Source organism: Heterocephalus glaber, unplaced genomic scaffold, assembly GCF_053883595.1.
Source record: "Heterocephalus glaber isolate CG9 unplaced genomic scaffold, H.glaber_assembly_v1.0 deba00000122, whole genome shotgun sequence".
In the NCBI taxonomy this organism is placed as follows: domain Eukaryota; kingdom Metazoa; phylum Chordata; class Mammalia; order Rodentia; family Bathyergidae; genus Heterocephalus; species Heterocephalus glaber.
The window spans coordinates 48,757,649-48,782,849 of NW_028258138.1; the positions used below are offsets into that span (position 1 = coordinate 48,757,649).

The window sequence follows — 25,201 nt, forward strand, 5'->3', positions numbered from 1 at the left end:
CTCCCTCCTCTAATTCCCCTATCCCAGTTTTCATTCTTGTTGATATTATTAATCTTAGGTCATGTTATGACATAGAATATTTCATTGAGTTTATTTGGTTCCTGTACATGGCATATCTTTATTTTTCTCATTTTCCTTTCCCCTTCTCTTCAACCCTCACCCTTGTTCCCTTGGACCCCTTTCCCTTTCACAAGAGATACATCTCCATGTCCCCTTCTATCCATTCTTTATTACAACTCTTGAAAATGGACACCTGTTGGGCCAGGGATTTAGCTCAGTGGTTTCACCGCACGCTGCACAAGGACCCGAGTTCGATCCCTGGTACCAAAAAAAAAAAAAAATTAATGGACACCTGTTGACTTGACTCCAAAGGTCCCTATGTCCCCTTTATCACTATCTAGTTAATCTTGGGAAGAACAAGAACAAGAAATTAATTGTTTCCTCACTTTGTGACTTCTAAAAAGCTACCATATGAACTCTTGATTCATAAAATGAGAATATCTGTGCTAATCTACTTGGCCTTATGAAAAGTAATTTAAGGCTTTACCAAAAAAAAATCACTGGGGATTTAGCTCAGTGGTTCCCCTCCTGCCTTGCAAGCTCAAGGACCCAAGTTCAATCCTCAGTACTAAAAAAAAAAAAAAAGTTACAAAAAAATCCATGGTTGAAGCCACCTTGTTACCATAACAATATCTGTTTCCTGCTTCAGTGGTTATTTTAATCCCCAAAATATAGTAATATATATGATCATACAGGGTTTATTTTTAGTTTAGTACTCTAAAAAAGAATGCATGGTTTCAAAATAAAAGGTTTTTTTTTTCTTCACAGTCTTTTCTCCTGCTGAAACTGAAAAAAAAAAAAGAGAGAGAGAGAAATCTGCAAGCTTTTTTGAAAGTAGAAACAAAAACTGGCATTTCACTTATGGGAAAATTTTGCAAAATCACAGTGACTAAAAGTGATTTTTGTTTTGGCTTTGCTGTGAAGCCATCCAGAAAGGCCAAAAATTATTGGCACTGCTTTTGTGTAAAACCTTTCACATAGACTCCACTTTTAATTCAGCCAAGTACATAACTCAGGTCATCAGTGACACACATATCCACACAATGGAACTTGTCAGTGAACAGAGAAAGTTGTCATGAAATGGGCTATAATATTGCCATATGGGTGGACCAAGTGATTACAGCTAAGGAAACTTTACATCAACAAGCTTGGGAACAGCTTTCCTGAGCTGATCCCTGCCCCCAGCCACCCTCAGTTACAAAGCCAATTGCTTACTGATTAGGACAGCCACATCACTTGGCAAACATTTTGGCCTAGACTCAGTGCGTGACATCAGGCTCCTTTAGGGTTTTCCACATAAAACAAATTTTCCAAAGAAAACACAGAAATTGAGCCTTAATTTTAAATCCATTATTATATCCTCTCAAGTCTCATTAACTACCTCAATCATGTATTTTTTAATTTTTATTTTCATGTATTTACCAACACTTAATATATGAGTGCTAAACTCTCACATTATTTTTTCAGACTTTCAATCAGATAGTCCTTTGTAGCTATTCTCACCCAACCTCCTTTTTATAGGGGTTATGATATCTTTTTTGCTGTAGTACTGAAAGTCTACCAGTTTGGGAGTGGCTTGCATCACTTTGTTTGAGGAAGGAAATAAACATTATTCTTTGACCCCATAGGACAAATTAGTCCAGCTTTGTGAATAGTGGCTGTGTGCCAAAGATTGAAGGACTCAGTGATGATGTGTGTTTTGCCATGTTGCTTAAAAATGAGACGCATTACTGGCATTTCACTATTGTGTGTAAACATTTCCTCTGAGTATATTTACCTGAAATCATTAGAGTTTTTCTCCACAGCCCATTTGTTTAAGTGGTATTCACTTAATACTTTAATGCATATGGTCTTAAAGCAGGTGCAAGTCAGCTATGCCTCATGAGGTCTACAGAAGTCAGGAGAGCAGGGAGGGTGAGTATGAATGTGGCAGTAGTGCCAAGATATGGGAATTGTGATGTTGTGTAAGTGGAGCAGAGGAAGAATTATCTGATGTGTGTCATGTGAGTTCATTTAACATTCTCACACCCGAAGAGTTCCATCTGGAAGCCATTCTTTGGCAAATAGAAATAGGTGAATATTCTCATGTGTTCTGGAATGGCTAAACAAGGAATAGGAAATCCTCTTTAGTCACTTTTTCCTATTTTTTGTTAGTGCGTATTCAGTTTAATTGTTCCTCAAAACAAATTTAGTAACCTATAAAACTAAAAGCTAGGATCTCTTGAATTCTTCCTCTTAAATTCATTTCATAGGTGTAGAAATACCATTCTTAATATATTGATTCCATAGTCTGCACACTTAATATTAATCTTTTTCTTTTCCTTCAGCACATGGCCTTTATTCCCACTGATCTTTGGTTCCCGTTACTCAGTGTTGTACCTCTTTTCTCCTTTGCCTTAAATAATCATCACCATCTGCCTCCCAGTGTTACAGTGTTACTTCTGGATAACCCTCCCCTTCCCTCCTCCAGAATACAGGAAAATACAGAAGTGAACGTTAGAACTGTATCCCAACAGCCCTTCATATTCTGGCCCTAAATCTGATTCATCTTGTCCTCTCCTGTAGTAAATCCCTGGGCAGGATCAGCCTGTGCCTCTGTTCTGTGGCAGGCAATGTTATAAATGGTCCATAAATGTTAAATGTTAAATAAATGTTAACAATAAGGACAGATGAAAGAAAGTATCTGTGTTCAGCAACTTAATGCCAAATAAATATGTAGACCAAATGAGGCCACTAGTGCTAGACCATGGTGGTTCAGAATAACATTTAATATAACATTGTCTCATTGAATAACAAATCACATATTGTAAAGTCTGAATTTAATCTTCCCTTGGTGCCAGATTTCTTGTGCTCCTTTAATCTGCCCCTGTAGATATTTCAGACTTCATGTAGCACAAGTTAACAAGGACCTCTCAACACCCCGACCCCATTGCCATGTAGCTATGTAGTTAGTAGAAAACAGCCCCAGAAAAAATAGACTGAATGTGTGGGTCATGAATACCCTGGTATTCTGAACAAGTGTCTACTGTGAGATGGAGTGATGAGAAATGAAAGTTTACCATTAGCTTAGATATTGGTGTAACCTCAGTTACTTAGCTAAACTATGAATTGGAAGTACTCTAATAAAGCAATTGAAATTGCTAGTATTTTGGAAGGGGTAGCTCACAAGTGATTTTTCTCTGTATTTTTCTGTGAGTGTTGGAGCTCATCATTATCATTTCTGTAAGTCATAAAAGTATGTACGGAAACAACAAAAGTGAAATAAATAACTTCTAAAAATTTGACAATGCAAAGATTATTTTTATCTTTATAGTATCAATGAAGAAATTTAATTGTCCTTGCAATTTAATATGGATACTCATACTTTCTAAACTGATTCAGAATAGAGGGTCAAAGTGGAACAACAACAACAAAACCCTATGTATGGTTATAAAATGGTTACCAAGCAGACTCTCAATCATGGTTCTCAAAATGCTACTTCATATTTTAAGCTTTTACATTCTCATTTCCTATTTTTCAGAGATTTGCAATTTGGCTTCTGTCCTTACTGTCTTACTGAAACAATTCATGGCTGAATGCTGGGGCATTTTTCATTCTTTTTGTCATTATGTGCTACTATTTAACTGTTTATTCTGTTTTGAAAGTCTTTCCTTCTTTTATTACCTTCTTTCTCTAGTCATTCTTTCAGCTTTTAGCCATTCTTTCAAAGCTTCCATCTTGACCCCTTTTCCTAAGGGAAACCACCAAGCACTGTTATATTCTAGGGTTCCCTTCTTAACATTGTCTCCTGATGCACCAGCATTCATAGCTTCAGCTCTGACCTACTGCAAATCCACATAACCATCCTGTCCTTTTCTAGACATGCATTTCTGACTATGGACTGTCTTTATACATGTATTATCCAGTAGATATTTGAATACACCGAGGTACTTCATACGCAGTATGTCTAAAATAGAACTCATCTCCTGCCTAACCCTCCACATGAAAATCATCTTCCCTGATCCAAACCCCACAAAAACAAAAGGCTGTGCCCCATTCCCATATTTCCTATCTTGGTGAAAAACCAAAGTGTTTATGAAAACTCTGCTTCACTTGATCTTCTCTGCAGTGTCACCAGCCACTAATTCATATTGTCTGTCCATCATAAACATTTCCTGTTTATACCTCTTTGTCTTCTTTATTGGCTTCCTATTTTCAGTCTAAAGTGCCTCTGGTCTTTCCTCCATGTTGCTTGAATGGTTATTTTAAAAAGCTTGCCTGATCATTTCATTTTCATTTGTAAAATTTTTCATTTGTAAAATTTTTCATTTGCTCCACACACTCCAACCACTTATGGTTAGCTTTTTATTTTCTCATTCTATAGTCTAACCTGCACTGTCACCATGAAAGTTTGAATTCCTTCAGTACTCATGATCTTTTCTCACCTCTGTGCTGTTACACTTGTCTTGAATATACTATAGTTTCTTTTTTGTTTGTTTGCCTAAGGATTAGATCCCTGTTGCCTCTTCTGCAGCTTTCTAGGATACTCCCTTGCAGAGTTAGATGTACACAATTTGTTTCTGTGGTCTTAACTGTACCTGGTCATTCTAACATTATACTGATCATGACTTTAAGCATTATCTTTATCCTCATTCTGGATCATGAGATCTTTGAGGACAGAGACTGTCATATTCACCCTTGTATCCCTGACAGCTGGTATAGAGCCAGCTGATCGTGGTAGGTTAGTGATGGTTTGCAGGATGGATCTTGTTTCAGCCAAAAGCAGCCTTACCTTTCACATTCCTGTTCTAGTAGGCTTATGAATTCATCACTCTTCTCCATGTATTCTTTATGTTTTATCTTTTCTTTCTCCAGCTCCAATATGGTTTGCCTGTGGGATTTTTCTACCTTTAAAAGTTGTTCCAAGATTCGCTTGTGAGATTCTTTATATTTTTCCACGACTTTGTCCAGCTACAAAAGGAAATGCATTTGTACCCTGTTAATGACAAAATGCTCTCAATACTGCCATATTTCACACTTTTAGTAATGTCCATGTTTTCACTAATTCAACAATGAGGTTTTTTTATATCCTTGTTTAGTTTTTATCAATATGATATTTTGAGAGGAATTTTAACACAGCTGTCTTTATTATCATTGAATATTTTGAGGGAGAGTGATCTATGTTTCTGTGAGTATTGGAATAATTTCTACATCCCCCTTTCCTGACACTCTTGCTTCTCTCTCCCAAGAAAAACTCCTTAAATGGAATGGCAGAGAACAGAGAATCCTTGGCCAGAGTTTGATTCTATAGCCGCCCTAGCTGATCTCTTCTGCCACAGCCTACTCTAAAGTGCTGTCTACCACTATATGCCTCTTGGATCCCTTAGTCTCTTTTCATTATGCATTGAAGTATTTTCATTAAAATAGGTAGGTAGACAGATAGGTGGATAAATATGCAATGTGCTGGCTTATGGTAATATGACCAAAGATAAGCACTGAGTCCTATCTGCTTTTTGTAGCATTATCTTTGTTATAAAATGATCATTCTGTGCCTATTTTATGCAATGTCTTCCTGTGAGACCATGAACTCCCAGAGAATAGGACCAACATCTAATTTTTCATAAATTCTTAGCAGAACTATATCATTGGTGCCCTCTGCATGTTTATAGATTGGAAACAAATCAAGCAGGCAAGGAATCAAGAAAAAAAGGAAGGAGGCAGGGAGGCCAGTGAAAGCAAATGTGGCTCAAAATTATTGCCAGTGATAAATTAAAAATCAATTAAGAGCATAGTTTTGAAAGCATGTGGTTTTGTATGTTAAATACTAGATGTTATAACTGTAATATGTTGGGGTTTGCCCTTTGTTTTTATCTTAAAAGGTTGAAAATCTGTGACTCAGTGTGAATTTAATACAATTAGCATTGTGTTTGTTTGCTTGTACCTGAAATTAAAGCCATGGCCTCCACATTGAACTACAACCCACTTCTTTTTTAAATTTTTTTTAAATTTTGAAACAAGGTCTCACCAAGTCACTAAATTGTCCAGGCTGGGCTTGAACTTATGAACCTCCTGCCTCAATCACCCAGAGTACCCCAATTAGTGTTTTTAGGATGTTCAGTGTACATCCTAAAAAGCAAACACTTGACTGGAAATCCAAAGCACAAAGACTAGAACTAGGAAGGTATAGTATTCCAGCATATAGAACCCGGTGGCATCTCTCTGACTTTTAAATGCTTAAGTTGGTTGTTTAGTTTTCTTTTTCTTTCTTTTCTGTTTTATCTTGTTTTGTTTTGTTTTTTGAGACAGGGTCTTGTTGTGTAGTTTAAGCTGGCCTTGAACTCACTATACAGCCCAGGTTGGCCTTAAACTTGCAGCAATCCTCCTGCTTCAGCCTCCTGAGTGGTGGGATTACAGGTGTGTGCCACCATGCCTGGCAGTTGTTTGGTTTTCTAACATGAGTTTAGGATGGTAACTTAGCACATGCAAAGTAAATGATTATGCAGTTTTCAATGATTATTTTAATAAATGCAATCAGTCCTTCTGTGGTAGGTGAAACTGTCAAATAGTTGCATTTCCTGCTGGCAGAGGCACTGTTAACTGACCAGCTTCTGAAAAGGAGACCATAGTATTGATTTGTCATGGAAGTGGTTCTCAAACAATACATTCCTCTGAAAATCCCATCTTATTTTTGCTTAATCACTATAAGTACATTGTAAGGGAGACTCGAATCAGCTGCTTTTGGAATTTAAGAGTAAAATAATGATAAGATGAGCCATAATTTAGGGAAATTATCAGTTGATTTAGAGAAAATATTCAATTTAATTTGTCACAAGATTGACATTAGAAATAATTGAATAATTATGGCTGTTTGGAAAATGAATGACTTGAAGCTTCTTAAATGCAAAACAACAACAACAACAACAACAACAACAAAAAACTTTCCTTAGCTGCTTGTGCTATCCAGATGTGCATATTAAACTTGATTCAACCCAACGAGAGATTATAGAAGACTTACTTAAATTCACTCTTGCTTACCAGTGTGTTTCTTCCTTCTTTTATATATTGGTAGTTGTTTGTTTGTTTGTGCATAGGGACTTAGGAAGGCTGGCAAGAATTGGTGATCTTCATTTATTACATCAGGGTTCCCCCAACTCTAACCCTCCAGGCCACTGACAGGTCAAGTCTGTGGCTTGTTAAGAATTAGGCCACACAGCAAGAGCTGAGAGACAGGCAAGTGAGGGAAGCTTTATCTGTATTTATGCTGCTCCCATCTCTCTATTTCTGCCTGAGCTCCCCATCTTGTATTAGATTCTCATTGGGGTGGGAAACCTACTGTGAACTGCACAGAAGGAATTTAAGTTGTGTGCTGTTCATGAGAATCTAATGTCTGACAGTCCAAGGTAGAGCTGAGGTGGTGGTCCAAGCACTGGGGAATGTAATTATATATGTATTGTAAACATATACTAAAAATAAATAAATAAAAGGAAAGATCCCCTTAACCCCTGTGGATGAAAAAGGTGTCTCCACAAAACCAGGCACTGGTACCAGAAAGGTCCACTGTAGTACATGACCATCTAAGTCATGACCTCTCCAGCCTCATCTCTTTCTAGTCTGTCTTTATATCCGACAACATTATCTTTCCGTCATTGGGATTACCTTCTTCTGTCAGGGCTAAAAGGCATTTCACCAACTATTCCTCCTACCACTGCCACTTCAGCCCATTTCCACTCCATTCCCCACTTTCTCACCTTCTTTTAGCCTCACTAGACTTCAGGCAGTTCTTAGAACTCATCATAGTGCTTTAAGACTGCTTGTTTCAGTGCTGAATCCTAGAAACCCTTTTCCCCTTGAGCACGTTTCACCAAAACTTTTCCTGCTGTCTTCTTTCCTCGGGAAAATTGTTTGTTCCTTTCTATAGTAGTGGTGAGCCTGTGGCATGTGTATTATTTGTTTTTCTCTTAGGACAAAAAAATGTTAATGTATGAGTTGTTTTTTCTAAACTAAAACCTCAGTTTTCAGGTTTAATTGTAGTATTGGCACTTTGCAATAAATAAGTGGGTTTTGGGTTGCATTTTGGGCATTCAACTCTAAAAGGTTCACCATCACTGCTTTATATCAAGGCCTAATTGTCTAGGTTGTCCTCTCAGATTATGTGATTATAAAAAGATTGTTTGAATTTCCTACATGCTATTCAGTATAGCTCATGTATGTAATAGCAGTTAATTAGGAAGCTGTCTAATAATAACCTTGCAAACAGAAAGGTCCCAAAGAAAGTTACTGGTGATAACTTTCTGGTGATGTTTTAGCTTGTTTTTGAAGTTTTATTTTCTGACTTCATTTTTCCTAGTGGTATTTTAGCTTGTTTTTGAAGTTTTATTTCCTGACTTCATTTCTTCATGTCCAGAATTCCTCTTAGAAAATATGCCAGTTAGAACCAGGGATTTGGCTCAATGGCACCGTGCCTGCCTTGCAAGCACAAGGTCCTGAGTTTGATCCCCCATATGGCCAAAAAAAAGAAAATATGCCAGTTGGTTTTCACTTCAGTCTGTTTCTCATTCCTGACAGCTCAAATAATGGACCTGATCTGTGAGTGCCCAGCCCCTTTACCTTAGGATCTTCATTTATAAATTGGACTTAATGATTTATAAGATCACTTCTAGTGCCACAATTTTCCCAAAGAGACAAGTAATTATTAAGTTCCTATTCTGCGATATGTACCTTGTACTATGATAGTTGCCATGGAGAACTGAAGAGAAGTTTGAACTCTGAGTGCTTATACTCTTTCTAGGAAGATAAGATAAAGACATGAAACAATTAGGAACCATGTAAGGCAGCATGTCATTAAATACTAAGGGATTGTCAGAGAATAACTGCTCTTTTTGTGTCTATCCCCACTTAGGAATTGAGTGAAACTGGGGAAGAAAACAGGAAGACTCATCAGTCATTTCAGGGGGCATCAAAAGCAGAAAATTGAAAAGAAGGCTTCCTAATGTTTCCTGTGCAATGACTAGCTTCCACCTTATCAAATCAGCCTACATAATACCAGGTCCTACTTCCAACTCCTAATACAATCCAACTGCTTGCCTAAGATGAAGAAAGCCTAGGGTGTCTCATTAGGTTGGATTTTTTTGGTAATCCTTCCATGGTCAGGAGTGAAGCACAAAGAAGTATTCCACCTTTTTCTTTTAGGTGCTTAATATTTGTCTTAAAAAAGGATAATGACTTTTGTTGTAATATATCCCAAGTCACCGACCACCCTGATTTGGATTTGGTCTTCTTTCTTTGGTCTTCTTTTGGTATATGGCTTTGGTTCTTTTTGTTCATTTCCCTTGTTTCTTTGAAGATTGTCCTTTTCCTTGATTATTGTTGTTGTTATTATTATTATTATTATTATTATTATTATTATTACTCTAAATATGCTAGTATGGATAAAGCTAACCCAGAAAGCAAAAAAATTGACATTTTTAGTAGATTAAAAGTAACCAGATGTCGGGCTGGAGCTGGAGCTCAGTGGAGCCTGGCTGGCAAGCGCAAGGTCCTGAGTTTGATCCCTGATACCAAAGGTGTGTGTGAGGGGTAACTAGATGTGCTATTCATAAAATACCTCTTCTTCTTCCTTGTCTAAACCGAAGCCTGATATTCCTTGATAACACTGGAATCCTAAGAGACTGTTTTTTCATTGCATCCACTTCTCGGGACTCTAGAAATGGGGGAGTGAGTCTTATGGCTCCACACTGCCATTGTCAGATCTTCCTGAAAGCCTTTCCTTGTTTCATCTGCATTCTGCATGGTAATAGTCTTTCTCTCATTTTCATCCTGGTCATTTGATAAGCTTTAGGCCAATCCCTCTACAATCTCCTTTTCCACACTTAATTTGGTAGGATTCTGAATGTTTTTCCAGTTTAGCTGAAACTTCATGTGGCTATTTTCCTTATTTCCCCATCAGCATTCTCTTCCCCAGCAATATATTCACCTAGTTATATATTTTGTAAATTCTGAAAAAGTGAAATATTTTATTTGTAATCAATTAAGACCTCTGTCTTTTTTCCATTTTGACTTACCCTCCATCATACTTCCTTTTATGTCAAGTAGTTTTGGAATGACTATAAACATTGTGGGGGGTCATGCTAAAGGAAAGTTCAGTTAAAATTTAAAATATATTACATGGTTCACAGTCACTTCCATATATAGTTAAGTTATTGCTAGCCACCTTGAGGTAGGAAAGCCTTCAGAAATACTTACACCGGCCACTATATTTAGACATTGTCAAATAGGGTGAAAAGTCAGAGGTTATATTCCAAAATTATTATGTTCTTTAGTTCCCAGCATTGGAAGTTTGTGGATCATAGAGAAAAAAAAATGGTTCAAAATATATGAATCCAGAAGCTAATTAGTTTACCAAAATTTTTTTGACTTTCTAGATACAGAATTTTTTCCATATAACTCATCCATGCTTTTAGGAATTTTATATTTTACCTATCATGTTAATATTTTTTTTTAGTGGTACAGTTTCATCATACAACTGCATTATTTCTGGAAATGGAATTTCATCTCTACTCATCCTCTACTTATTAACTTTCTGGATTCATCTATCTTGTTGCAGAAATCTCAGAAATACACAGAGACACAGAATTCGGATAAAATAATAAAATTTCTTCTCGTGAGCGGACGGGAATTCCAGAAACCAGTCTGGTCAATATCTGCGCCCCCTTTCTTCAGCATTTCCCTTTTTATAACCTTTTTAGCCATTATCTCATCCCTAGTGGTCTTTGATATGTAAATACAATTCCAGTTCCCATTTACAAGTCACAGACACAAGATAGGCCATATACATTGTAAATTCACCCTGGCCTGGTGACTTTGTTAGGTTAATGAAGTTACTGGTTAGTCAGATAATCCTCACCTTAAACAAGGAGTTATAGGAAAAGCAAATCTTAAAAGAACACATTACTTATTTTGCTTCTACAACTACCTTAATATTCAATCTATTAAGTTATCTAAAACTTTTCTGTATCAATCTAAATTCTGTCCCTTAATTGTATTATTTGTAATGGTCTATCATTGTATACTTATTTGTGTGGTCATTTGTTGTCTGTCACCCTCTTAGGTATTAAACACCCTGATGGCAGGAACCATAACTATATATATCAGCTCTTCAATAAATACTAAGGAAGTAAATGAATAAAATAAAATAAAATTTTAAAGCTAAATTATACAATTGCTTAAAATACATACTTAAAGAATTGCCCTAGGGTACTCTGATTCTTTCATTTGCATGTTGTTGTTGTTGTTTTGGTTTGGTTTGGTTTTTTGAGGCACTGTGTAGTTCAGGTTGGCCTTGAGCTCACTGTGTAGCCAAAGGCTGACCTCAAACTTGCAGCAATCATCCTGCCTCAGCCCCCGAAGTGCTAGGATTACAGGCATGCACAGATTAGGGGCTGCAGATTCTTTTATTATAGTAACTTGATAAGTCTAAAATGTTGTTGTATTTTCTGTAATATAATTTTGGGTATAACAAAGTGTACATTATACCACTGACTCAAATTTTTTTTTTTTTTTTTTTTGGTACCAGGGATTGAACTCGGGTCCTTGCACTTGCGCAGCAGGCAGCGAAACCACTGAGCTAAATCCCTGGCCCTGACTCAAATATTTTTTAAGTCAACTTCTAATGTAGAACTCTAGGTTGAAAAGGAATGGAAAATTCAAATTGTTATTGATTGAATTTTGCCTGTTCCTTCCCTCTTGACCATACTTCTGTCCCAGTCCCAACCCTGTGTGTTCTAGGTCACAGGCCCACACCAGTTTTTTTATGTCAGTGTTCCTACCATGTCATGTAATTGAGAGCAATTTGTTCTTCTAAATTATTTTACCTTAATAATTAGATAAATCCCCTTAAGTTACCCAGACATGATTGAGATTTTTTTTTTTTCAAATTTTTCAGAAAGAACACTGAGAGGAAAATAAAAGGGAGGGGAGGATGTTAATACTCTAAGATGGGGGACAACCAAAGAATAGCTTTCTAAATAACCACATCTGGTCTTAGTGGAGACATTATTCCCCCACCACCACCTGCTTTTCTTGAGCCCTGTATCTGGAACCTTAGCCAGAATTCTCCTTTATTGTTTATTCTCTGGGTGTCCTTCTCTTATCCATTATTTCATAGGCAGAAGAAAAGAATAATCAGTAATGAGTTGTTGTATAGATAGATAAAGTTATGTAGGCTTCAAGGAATTGGACAGACTGATAGCTGAAGAGAAAAATTTGTAAGGGGAAAGTAGAAGTAAAGACAGGAAAATTGGCAAATCATAAAGGTAGAAATGAGGGGAGAGGAAAATGGGGGTATCTGAAGGAGTAATCCAAGAGGGTTGCATGTGTAAAGCACGGACAGGTTATGGGTAGCTTTCAGGGGTACTTTGCAGTATCAAGATTGCAAGCATTTGCAGAAAGTCAAAGTATTTCCAAATTTGGGTGTATACAGTAAAATTGTTTTGTAACTGAAGTTTGGGATCATTCTTTTTCATTTAACACTGAAGTATTGAGGGGTTATGCCATTTGTGGAGTTTCGTTAGGGTTATATTTACTGACCATTCATTTGCGTCTGAGCTCATACTGGTTGGGGGATTTGTGCCTGTTTCACAGTTAGTATGTTGGGATCCAGGACACAGTTTTAACACAGTTGATTTGCTTATAGTCTCAGCTCCTTTTATTTAAAATTTGGATTAATGCACAAGTCAACAGACTTTGGGTGGTCTCATCCTCACGCCTCAGAGAAGTAGATTCACATGACCAGACTCCTTCATAATTTGGCAAGATGGTAGTCTTCTCTCATAAGACACCCAAGACAAGAATAGCAAGGAAGGACTTTAGAGGTCAGTCCTGATGCGGATTGCCGGAATTTGTGTGGAGGAAGTCTCTCCAGAACTTGCTTTCACTCCCTCCAGCCTTCGCTCATACTCACAGTTGTTTCCTTTTTATAGAAATAAAAAGTTATGAAATGTTCCATTGAGGTCTCAGAGGAAAATAGAAGAATAAAATAAGTATGCCAGACCATTTCAGAAATGTCAGCAAGGAAAAGAGCAAGAAGCACTTTATGCAGTGGTGAACATCTTGAAGCTGCTTGTTTATGCATTGTAGTTGCTGGGCACATTTGGTAGGGGAAGGTCCTTGCTGTCATTAAACTTTTGAAGGAAAAAGAAGATATATGCTCATCTAAAATATATTCTTTTGAAAACTTTTTTGGGCAGCTCAGATCATCTATATTCATGCTTAAAATTTCCTTGACATAATCTCAGTGTTCTGTTTTCAAAGAAATTAACCTTCATGGCTGAACTTCATCTGTTTTTTATTATAGCCTATGTAGCCTTCAAGTCCCCAAAAGAAGTATAAACCTTGGTTTTGTGTGTATATGTGTGTGTGTGTGTGTGTGTGTGTGTGAGAGAGAGAGAGAGAGAGAGAGAGAGGGAAAGAGAGAGAGAGAGAAATGCTCTTGGATTAATATGTTTCATTTGATGTCAAGAGATAAACCTACTAGAGGCATCCTGTCCATCTTCATTTTCCTTTCCCATAGAACTTTCAGTATTTTATCTATTGTGGTATGTCTTAAAAGCATTAGAAAGTAAAACTGTAAAGAATAAAAAGGGAGTTTACAAGTCACATGTGTTAGCCAGGCCCAGTGTTTGGCTGGCTGGTAAGCTGCTTCTGCCTCTCATCCAGTGTGATACATACCTCCTTCATTGGTTTCTCATAGATGTCCTCCCGCCAAGGGGCAGACTTTGCTTGAAAAGCATCTCTCTGAAGAGCCTCCAATACCTTTTTTGGAGTGACAAACCCATACTGAGCTTCCAGCAAAGCCAAGTCCATTTTTTCAGCCTTTAAAATGCCTATGACTTCATCTCTAGCCTGTAGGAACAAAAGGTATTTCAGAAACCCTGTTTTATCTACCAGCAGTCTCAGCAAGTGATTTTTTGTGAGTTGGCAGAGTTCTTTTTCTCTTTCAAATATAAATGAACCATATTTGTTCACAATATCTTTTGGGAAAGGTGAAAAAACTATGTCTCTTCATCCTTGGGATCTAATTATTCACTAATGTTTTTTAAAGTGATCACTGAGCAACATTGAGAGACTAAATTCATTGTTTGATGATTAGGTAACGTGACATCCCTCAATGAACTGGCATTGGGAGTTTCAGGGAATAGAAAATATGTGCAGTGGCTGTTTTTAGACTTTTATGTAAATAAAAAGGTTAATAATGCAAGGACAAGTTATGAATCAGTTCACATGACATACAAAAGCACCTGCTGTTACTTAAACCAATCTAGAAGTTATCTGGTTTCACAGTTACTAAAAAAGTGCCTGTGTAGGGCTGGGGATTTAGCTCAGTGGTTTTGCCGCCTGCTGCACAAGCACGAGGACCTGAGTTCAATCCCTGGTACCAAAAAACCCCAAATAAATAAACAAACAAAAAGTGCCTGTGTAATGAAACTTGTGAGCAGCATGGACAGAGGATATAACCTTTCATAACATGCATGCCCATTGTATATCATAATGACAGCTGTCTTAGATCTGATTAATTTCTCTTTGACTTGGCAAAAGAGAATTATGTACATGTGTATTTATGCTTTGCTTTTGTGTACATGTAAGTACAAACCACAGATAACTATTTTTGTGGCAGCAAGCACACCAAAATCACAATCTGCCTTCCCTTTGAATCATGCCAGGGGTGACTTCAACCCAACTGACCTGCAGTTCTCCCTCCAGAATGCTGAGGAGAAATAACAGATCATCTCTTGAGAGGTCTTCTGCTTGGTAGCTATTGCCACCTTGTGACTTCTCTGACTTGGGATGTGGTGGGAATGCATCTGAGGCACTGGTGGGGTCTTTCTCTTGCTTCCTATGCTTCATGTCCAGGAAACTGTGGTCTTTAGTATGTCTTGGAACCTGCTTTTGGGCTGAGCCCTCAATGTCATTGATTCTGGAACGCATTCTTTAAGCCTGGAAGGAGAGAAGACAATGTGTAACTCTTAATGGAAGTAGAATTTTATGAGTACCCATTACTCCTTTAACAAATCTGCATTCTTGTTATATCTACTACAGCCAAAAACTTGATCTTTCTGATGTCTGTCTGCAGCAGAGTATTAGCAGATTCATAAATCACAGTCTTCTTTCTTTGCACTTCTGCTTTTAACGTCAACATTTTAAAAACATGTTCTGCTTTGATTAAGGCCACTTATGTCCCTGGGTAAAGAAACTGTTTGAAATTCATCCACCAGGCATTCCACCACAAGGACCCAGGGTCATACCTCCAACTATGGCCTAAGTGCTTACTTAAGTTGAGACATACTTAACATAATTTGTAAAATGCTAAACTTGCATACCTCCAACCATGGCCTAAGTGCTTACTTAAACTGAGATATATTTAACATAATTTGTAAAATGCTAAACTTGCTAATTGTTTTTCTTCAGATTTATATTATAGCGTTTCTTTTAAAGTTCTTGAGGTTTTTGTTTTTTGGGTTTTTTTACTGTTTTTGTATGTTTGGTTTTGTTATTTTTTTAGCCTTTGTTGCATTAGGATAAAGTGCTGCTTCAGAATACTCTAGATTACTTTGTTGTGAAGGCAAAGTCTAGTATTAAAGGAATGAAGGATCGGTCCCTAGCTGTATTACTGACATTCTTCTAAAATTTCAGATCTGTCCTTGAGTAAGTCAAGGATTTATATTTAGTATCCTCATCTCCAAAGGAGAGATACTAATGCCTGTGATAGTTGACTATGAGTATTTGAGGGCCACATTAGATGCACATATTATTATCCAAATTAATTTATAATAGCAAAAAAGTTATTCCACCTTTGAGATTCTTGACTAGAAGTAAACATATCAGTTGAACTTATAGTAGAATCCAATGATAGGTGAACATATTATTAATTTTACTTTTTGAGGAGGGCCTTGCTTTGTAGTTCAGGCTGGCCTTGAACTTGAAGTGATCCTCGTGCCTCAGCCTCCTGTGCTAGAATTACAGACGTAGCCACCACGTCCAGCCTAGAATACACTGTATATCGCTGCATACTATAAGAATAATGAAAGGTTATTATGTACATTACATATATTTAAATGAGGTAAATAGTGCATATTATAGATATGTTTATACATCAAGAACAGGACCATTCATGTTTTTTAATTTTTTTCTTCTCTTTTTTTTTTTTGATGCTGAAGATTGAATCCAGGGCCTCCTGCATGCCAAGCACATGTTCTTAGCACTGTGCTACACACCTATCCTTAATATTTTAAATCTCTATTCATATCTCCCAGGTGTATCTGACCTAGTTAGTGCTCCATTTATAATGTGTGCTCAATGGGATAACTGATTTGTTCCTTCTACTTTGTGGCCTACCATCTCAGATATGTATATTACTGTGTAACAGAACACCAAAACTGCAAATGGCTGTAGTAGCTTAAAATTCTGTAGTTTATCCCACATATTCAGCCATCTTGCAACACTGTGATATAGGAGAGATACAACACCCAACCTGCTAGATATCAGATGTGCCCAGTTCCTGACCCCTGAAATCAAAGAATGAATTCCAAAGGACAAAGGAGGTTAAGAGTAGGAAAAGTTTATTGGGGAACAGGAATAGCTCCTGAGAGACAGGAAGGGTCCCAAGTGGATTGATGCCAAAGTCATCTCTCTGAGAATATTTTATAGGGTGAAGTCACAAGGTGGGTACAATGTGGATCAAACTATAATCAACCAATAAGAGTACAAGTGTAGCCACTTAGCTAATATTGATCCAATAGGGAAGCGGGGCACATAGCAAGGACATATGGATGACATCATTAACTGTGGTCGATAATCCATAGACTTAATCTTGTCTTTAGTCGTAGTTTTAGTAGTCTTAATCTTAATCTTAGTCTTAGCCTTATTTAGTTTTAGTCTTAGTCTTACTTAGTTTTAATTTAGTCTTAGTGGGTGAGAGAGGACAGTCTACCCCTGTTGAGATGATGTTTTGTTTCTATGGGAAATCCCAAAAGGGTAGTACCAATTACAGTATAATCTCAAACTTACATTCATCCCTTAGGGTAGTATGTAAATTTGGCCATTGTGACTTTAATCTAGAGGCCTTCTTCCTATGCACCTCCAGCCACAATTCTGATGTCTCTACCTTTCAATGACTGCCTTGAGAAGCCAGTCCCTTTCTGGCTGTGTATTAATTTTTATCTAGCTTAGCTGCCTGTAATAGCTGGACTTGGATGTTCTCAGGTGTGCACTCTCACATATCTGACGATACGCTAGTTGCACCTCAGTGGCTTCAGCTGTGTCATCTCATCTCTGCTCCACAGACAGCCTTCCTCCAGAAGGCTAAACGGGGATCCCCACATGGTGGTCTTAGAATTTTCCAAGAGTGTGAAAAGTTGAAACGCCCAAGGTCTCATTTTATAGGTGAAAGACATCTCAAAGCCAGGCAGATTTGGAGTGGCAGGGTAGGGTGCAGGATCCATTCTACTCCTAGGTGGAAAGAGCTGCAGGGTCACGTTGCAAAGGAACGTGAGGAGGTAACTGCAGCTATCTTTGAAAAAAATCCACCATACCTTGATCTGAATTTCTTCAAAAATCTAATAAAAGTTTAGGTTAGAAGAGTGATAAAGTACATTTAGCTCTTTTTTCCTTCTTTTGGTTTCATGAAAGTATAAGGTGGTTTTTGAAGTTTTGTTTTAAGGATTTATATAATGCATTCCTGTGCTTTTCTCCTACCCACATATTCCTATGTGTAAAATTAGCCTACTGATAAGAATCGACTTATACTGTATTCTGCTGCTAATCAATAAGCATCCCCCTGCCTTCCACAATTTTATCTAAGGTATGCTTTCCAGAATATTAGGGTAAGTAAGCCTCTATTTAGCAAGGTAGTTTGCTAAGCACTTTGAGTTTAAGGCAGCCCTGAATCTGCAAAGACTGAATAGAGCCCCCATCTTAGCTTCTCTCAACGTACTCTTTTTTTTTGGTACCGGGGATCGAACTCAGGTCTTTGCGCTTTCAAGGCAGGCGGAGGAACCACTGAGCTAAATCCCTGGCCCCTCTCAACTCACTCTTAATGTAGATTAGGTGAAATCTATCAAGAGAGCAGAGGGTATTTGCCAGTGATGATATTTGTAAGTGGTAAAAAAGGAATGACCTGAAATAGTTTTACATTGTGTTTGTTATTCTTTTAAAAGTGATTAGTTTTGTCTGGTACCAACAGTTCCCTTGGGCGGGTAAGGAATTATAGCAACATTCTTGCTGATTAATGAACTGGTGCTTACATTTGATTTGTTAACAGACCCATCCCCATCATGTGCAGACTCCTGGTCTACTGAAAATGTGTGTCTCCACATGTTTATAGTGGTGGAGTTTCCTCTACCCTCTGCCAACAACCACAAAATGATCAGTAATGAGAAGTAATTAAGTATTGAGAGGAAGAAAACAAAGACGTGAATTTCATGATACTGTCATGCTGTATATTATCAGGGACTTCATTGTTTCCCTTGGCAAATTTTTAATTGTATCTGTGCTTGGCCCAGGAGTGCATACTAGGGTAAAGAAAAATTTTGTAATAGCAAAAGTGGTTACGTATTTTTAGATTGTACCCTGCTCCCCAAAAAGGAATGGAAACTTGCTTTTGTTTTTACCAAAATACAAATAGTGATGTCTTACTCTTTTCATGAAGTGTGGGCAGTAGTACAATTCCTGGTAGGTTTTCATGGAGAAAGCCTGCTTTGTTGTCACTTTAACACAGCCTAGTAGGTTACTATCTGTGACTGACATAGCCATAGAATAGTGGCCTTTGACAGTGTAGATTGGGAATCGGGAAGCCCGGCTTCTGATCCCAGCCCTGCCTTTAAATTAGCCAGATTCTGGGTGTCAGTTACAAGATGAGAATGTTGGGCTACGTTGGGCTCAGGACCTCATTCAAGAGGAAATAAAGACCAGGGGTTCTTTCTCTTGACCTCTACCCTGTTTCCTACTCCCTAATGGATCCCCTGATAGCAGGGTTGGGGCCTGAGACTTAGATTATCTCTGAGATCCTGGGACTTCCCACTGTAGAATTTTGTGATTCTCTGTTGTATCGTATCTATGGATACAAATACCATGTGGTTGGTGATGAGAAATAGATTGTGCTTTGTTTTCCTATGTAGTGACCTAGGTCAGTTTTTCTTGGGTTTAAACTGGTTGAAATCATGGTGGCTCTTGGTAGGAATGTGCCCATGCAAGAGAAGGACTGCAGAGAATTTGCAGTTATTTACTTTAGTTGCAGGAAATAGCCAAATATAAGTAGAGGCCTGTTTTACTCACCACTTCTCTGTATCTCTCTTTTTCTCTCTCTTTCTCTCTCCCTTTCTCTCTCCCTCTCTCTCTCTCCCTCTCTCTCTTCTCTCTCTCTCTCTCTCCCTCCCTCCCTCCTTCCCCCAAGCCAACTACTTACCATAAAAGTTAGGGATTTTTTCTTGAGACAGTGTTTCCCCTGTGTATTCCATATTGGCCTTGAATTCACTATGTAGCCTAGGCTGGCCTTGAACTTGCAACAATTTCTCCTGCCTCAGCCTCCTGAGTCCTGAGATTATAGGTGTGCACCACCACACCCAGCTCATAAAAGTTAACTTTTAAAAATCATTCTTCATTAATCTTTTATATTAAAACTTTATTCTACATAATTGGGTGCTGTTAAGGCATAATTTTAGTCTTCATATACCTATTTATTTTCATGTTTGAATTGTGGAATAGATATAACAAGAATACTTTGTTTGTATAAAATAACTTAGAAAATCCTCAAAAGAAATCATTTTTAGGTCTTCCTCATTTAATATGATATCTAGGTATCCAATCAAAACTAATTTAAAGAAATTAAAAAGGTAATGGCTAGTATTTATGCAGTATATACCATATATAAGCCTATTCTAAATCCTTTCCTATTATTGACCCATTTCATCCTCAGAAACTGCTATTTTCTCCCATTTTGCAGAAGAGGAAACTGAGGCTTGAAACTATGGAACTTATGAAGATCATACTGCTAAAAAGAGGCAGTCAGGTCCTAATGGGGTCACTTTCTCTCCAGAGTCCACTAAATCATGAGGCTTTGTCTACTCATTTCTTTAAAAAAGAAATTGTTTTAAAAAGGCATACATTGTAAAGGAGAATTCTGATTTAACATTAATGTGTTCAGTGAACATTTGTGAAGCACCTACCATGTCAGGTATTGTGCTAGGCAATTTTATTTTAGCTAGCTTATTGTTTAGGCTGGTGTCCCATGTCTTCAATTGTGGGTACCTGTGAAACGGCAAGGTTTCTGTTTCGTTAATTAAGCTCCTTACCGCTAGTCCAAGAGAATGGAAGGCACACCAGGAGCCTTGGAGACAAAGTAAAGCTTTATTTACTCCGGCTGGCCAGCCTGCATTCACACACGGGAGACTGGCCCCGTCCAACACTTGAACAAAGTAGGTATACACTTTGGCAGGGGGCATTACAAGTGAGGTACTCTTGGTGTACATTCATTGGTTACAGAATTTGATTATGCATCAACAGGCAGAATCAAACATGGCATTGGCTTACATATAATACTGGCAGCAGGTTCATTGGATAATTTAAAATATGGGGATTGATACTTCATTTGTATCTGGGCAAAAAGACAAAACTACTTTAGAGACAAAGACATTCCTGAAATGCGGAAGTTGGCTCAAGCATGTCCAGGCATGTGAGGTGGGACAGGCCTGGACATTTTGAACAAAGAAAATTTTAAGTAGGGAATTTCTCGTAGTAAGTCCTGCTTGAACTATGGAGGCAAAATTCCCTTTTCATGTGGAATTACACAAAAATCTGAATAACATAAATTCACAAACCTTTGGTCTTGGAGGAATTGGTCTACTCAGTAAAAATGTTTTGTTCACATACATTACTTATGTGCAGAAACTATATTTGGATCCATAATTATTCTTAAATGTTAATGTGCTTACTCAGCCACTTTGCTGACATCCTAGAATGTTGGGAGGACTGTCTTAATAGAAAGACTGAGATTGTGTAGCTCCAACATGTTAGCTCTGTGGCCTTGAGCCTTCAGATGTAAAATAGAGATCATGGTACTTACAAATTGGGTTTATAGTTGACACTCTGTGAGCTCAGAGCCCCTTTTGTTGACATCTGTGTCCCCAGGTCCAACTGAGATGGACCTCAATGGGAATTTATTGGGTGATTGAATCATGCAGTCCTTCATCAGCAGAGCTGGTTGGCTATGAGTTGAAGCTGCCACAGGGTAAAGATGATTCATCTGTGAAACACTGGCTAGAAGCTTAGAAAAAGATTGTGGAGAATCTACTAAAATAACTGCTCTACGTGTCATACTACATATCAGGCACTCTTTTAAGTGCTTCAGGTATATGAGCTTATTTAATCTTAAGGAGTTTTAGTCCTAAGTAAAGTAAAACCACTCTAGGAAGGGGCTTAGTAAAGTTAAATTAAGGTTAGATACTCTCATAAGATACCAGAGACAAAGAAATTAATATCAATTTCAGGGCCACGCTTGTACCTACAAAAAGTTCACCCTGTGTGTGTGTATGTACAGATGTGCTTTTGTGTACAAGATAGGGAAGTAATATTAGATTCTTAAATTAAATCTCCATTTAATTTCACTGAATATGAAAAGTTTTTTAAAAATTTTTTTGGTACTGGGGATTGAACTCAGGACCTTGTGCTTGCAAGGCAGGCGCTGTGCCACTGAGCTAAATCCCCAGCCGAAAAGATTTTAATCATAGATACTTTGACTTTTGCTACCCCTCACTGCTTCCCCTATATCCTTATATACAAAACTGAGCTGGATATCTACTACATTTCTCCTTTTATTTAACCATCATTAATCTTGTTTTTAGGCATATCTCATTTTATTAAGATTATGTCATTTAAACTTGATTTGTTGAGAAATTTTAGACATGAATTGTTTGTTTTGACAAGAAAATGACACGAAGACTTTGTAATGCAGAGCAATTCTGTGCTAAGTAGGACACTTGTTGCCAAGGGACAAGCAGGGAGTGATCCAAGGTTTTAAGTTTGAATGTGTTTAGCATCCCATATTTTGGTGAGTTTAGGGAGCTTGTCTACTTGCTTTTACATTTCTCTTTTATTTTCCCCTCTCAATGCATTGAGCAATTAAATCTTAATTCCCTTAAAGGGGAGTAAGAAGAGATGTAGTAAGATTATGGGATTCTCAGCAGAGTTGAGTTTATGTTCTTTAATATTAACCAACTTATGGTAAATGTGATTCATCTATGCAAATACTGACTATAAATAGATGTTAACAGTGCTCTGTTGCAGAATGGCCAGGTTGAGCTCTCATGCCCAGATTAGGGAAAAAATTCTGTTGGAATTTTATTTAGCTTATGAAAATAAAAATAAAAAATTGTTTCCTTTTATTACCCTGGTCACCAACATTTGAAGACACTAAACTCAGCCAGTTGCAATAAACCCATCTGATGGCTAAAAATGACAAATTGAAAATTAGCCTAATTTAGCAATTGGCTCTCTTTTTCTCCCATTTTGAGTAAAACATTCAAAATATTTCCTCCATGGTACATTTTCCTCATAGGACATTGACAAGGCTTTGGAAGAAGGAATAGAAAATGGGACTGTGATTCAGGTTCATAATACAAAGGATTCTAAGAGAAAGTCAGAATCAGGCTGGGGATTTAGCTCAGTGGTTCCACCGCCTGCCTCGCAAGCGCAAGGACCCAAGTTCAATCCCCGGTACCAAAAAAAAGAAAGAAAGGAAGGAAGGAAAGAAAGAAAGAAAGAAAAGAAAGAAAGCCAGAATCACAGTAAGAAAAAAATTAAATATGACCTTTAGAAGGCAGCATGGTAGTCATCTCATCTATCCACATGGTGCCAGGTTTTAAATACAACTAAAGCAGTAGATTGATCAGAGTGCATACTTGAGGAAGATTTTAGCAGTTTGTCTGATGTTGAATCTCTGTTGGAATTTTTTATAGACTCAGAACTTTAACAGTAGACTTCTTCGAGTTAGCTTATCAGGTGATTGCTTGTAATGATAACTTTCATATGTGCATTGTTTCATTATATTGGTAGACAGGTAGTTATTCACCCTATTTTGCAGGTAAAGAATTTGAAATTCAGGAAGCGTATATATTTTTAGCTAGTAAACTTTGGGCAAAGGATGAAAATTCAGGTATTCTGACTCTTCTTTCTCTCTATGTTCATGCTAAAATAATTGACATTCATATTCTCTATTTAGCTTGAAGGTGTTCTTTGATTTCTTGTCCACTAAGTGCTATGATCAAAGAAGCTACTGGGGTTCTCTTTACTCTGTACTGAATAAAAAGCCTGCTGATGCGGTCTAATAAAGCAGACTTATATCATGGCTTTTCTTAGCTATGTGTTCTGAAGAAAGGACAAAAAGAAATATAAAAATCTTAGATATAAATAGTTGATTTATTCATATTTTCCATTACAAATCAGTGGCTCCTGAAGATTCTTTTCTCATTTAAGGTTGAAACAGGGCCAAGAATGTTTTCCAGATCTTTGTGGAGTAGAGCAGAAAAAGAAAATTATTTTCATTTAGTCCAAGATAGCTTTAAATGCCACACTCCCAGCCCTAGATCAGAGCTCTTGAAAATCCATGATTCTTTTGATCGTTTTCAGGCTACATCATTTTGCATATTTCTTCCAACTCAGGTTCTTAGAAGCATGGTAGTACTGAGCCAGTGATTTAACCTTTCTATTCTCTTTGAATTTTGACCATTCTGGTCAGTTTTGTCCAATCCCCTTATCCTGTAACCAGGACCCAAAGAGGTTAACTGATGTACCTATGATTATGCCCAGATCTGGGACCACAACACAGGTCTCTTGCCCGTAGCTGTGTTGCTGATTCTGTTGCAATACCCCTTGTTCATATACTGTTTCTTCCAGGACTGGGAAGATTATGAATCATAAAAAATAAAAATGTACCTTTCAGAATATCTAAAGTCTCCCCACAAAGTTTGGTGTTGTTCCCAAACTATCTTCTGACCTTTTAGTTACGAAGTCACTCTGAGTACCTTTAAGCTTTCCCTTGGGTAGACCAACCCAGTGGAATAGCAGCTTACATATTATTATAGTTTGTGTCTAGATGTCCCCTCAATGCCTCATGCAGTCATAGGTGGGGCTTTTTCAGAAATGGCTGAATCTAGAGTGTTGATGCTGGGATTAAAGCAGTTCCCTGATTGGTTTGACACCGCCCTAATCTTGGTAGCCTAGATAGAGTTTAAGAGGGGCAGAAAAAAAGCTGCTAAGGTCCCTTGATTATTTGCTTTTGCTGGTTTGTTTGGGTTTTTTTTTTTTTGGTACGAGGGATTGAACTCAGGACCTTGCGCTTTCGAGGCAAGGCATGGGGCCACTGACCTAAATCCCTGGCCCTTGCTTTTGCTGTTTTCTGTTTGCTGTTTTCTGTAACTGGTTCTCTGCAGTGCCCCTCTGCTGAGCCACCTTGCCTTGGAGCCAGCCAGTTATCGACCCAAACCTCTACAAACTGAATTAAATAAACCTTATCCCTTTTAACTTTGGGTATTGGGTATTTTGTCTCAGGAACAAGAGAAAAGCAACTAGGACACAGATGAACAGATTTTGAGGAAGTCAAGAGTTCTCATCTAGAGATTCCAAATGGCAATGTGATATCTTTTCTTTTTCCTCTTTCTCTAAGGAACTATGACTAGAATACAGAGGTTGCATATCACAGAGAAAATGTTATACCCTCAAAGCCGTCAGACAACACAAGACCTCTAAGCTATTTTACTACATTTAGCAGCATCTCAGGTGTATTACATTTACCTTCCTATAGCTGAATAATTGCTTACCTCCCTGGCATATAAGTTCAGTGTGAGACATTTATACTTTATCGGGCAAGAGAAGGAAACAAATGTTTGTAAAGCCTCTGTTATGTATCATATAATGATTAATACTTCTCTTTATGTCTTGTTGTAAAATCAGACACATACAGTTGGTATTATTCTCCTCCTTTCACAATTGAAAAAAACTTAGGTGTTGAGAATTACAAAATACTAAAACACAGTGTAGTTTTCAGTGTACAAAGTGCTTTAGGAGTATTTGAACCAGAACTTATGAAATACAATGAAAGCTTCCCTAGGAGGCAAGT

The 25,201-nt window shown here is 37.6% G+C and overlaps 2 protein-coding genes across 11 annotated transcripts in view; one reads left to right on the top strand and one right to left on the bottom strand.

Moving 5' to 3' along the window:
* Cmss1 (cms1 ribosomal small subunit homolog) overlaps positions 1–25,201 on the top strand; it is a 399,997-nt gene that overhangs the window by 100,688 nt on the left and 274,108 nt on the right. The window lies entirely within an intron of this gene.
* The window catches only part of Filip1l (filamin A interacting protein 1 like), a 319,152-nt gene that overhangs the window by 94,607 nt on the left and 199,344 nt on the right, over positions 1–25,201 (bottom strand). For all 4 annotated transcript variants that reach the window (XM_087208577.1, XM_004857960.3, XM_087208558.1 and 1 more), the window contains 3 exons: positions 14,779–15,030; positions 13,765–13,938; positions 4,832–5,010 (listed from right to left, as the gene is read on the bottom strand). In XM_087208577.1, the coding sequence (XP_087064703.1) occupies positions 4,832–5,010; positions 13,765–13,938; positions 14,779–15,021 (596 nt within the window). In that variant the 5' untranslated portion in view covers positions 15,022–15,030. The remainder of the gene's footprint in view (positions 1–4,831; positions 5,011–13,764; positions 13,939–14,778; positions 15,031–25,201) is intronic.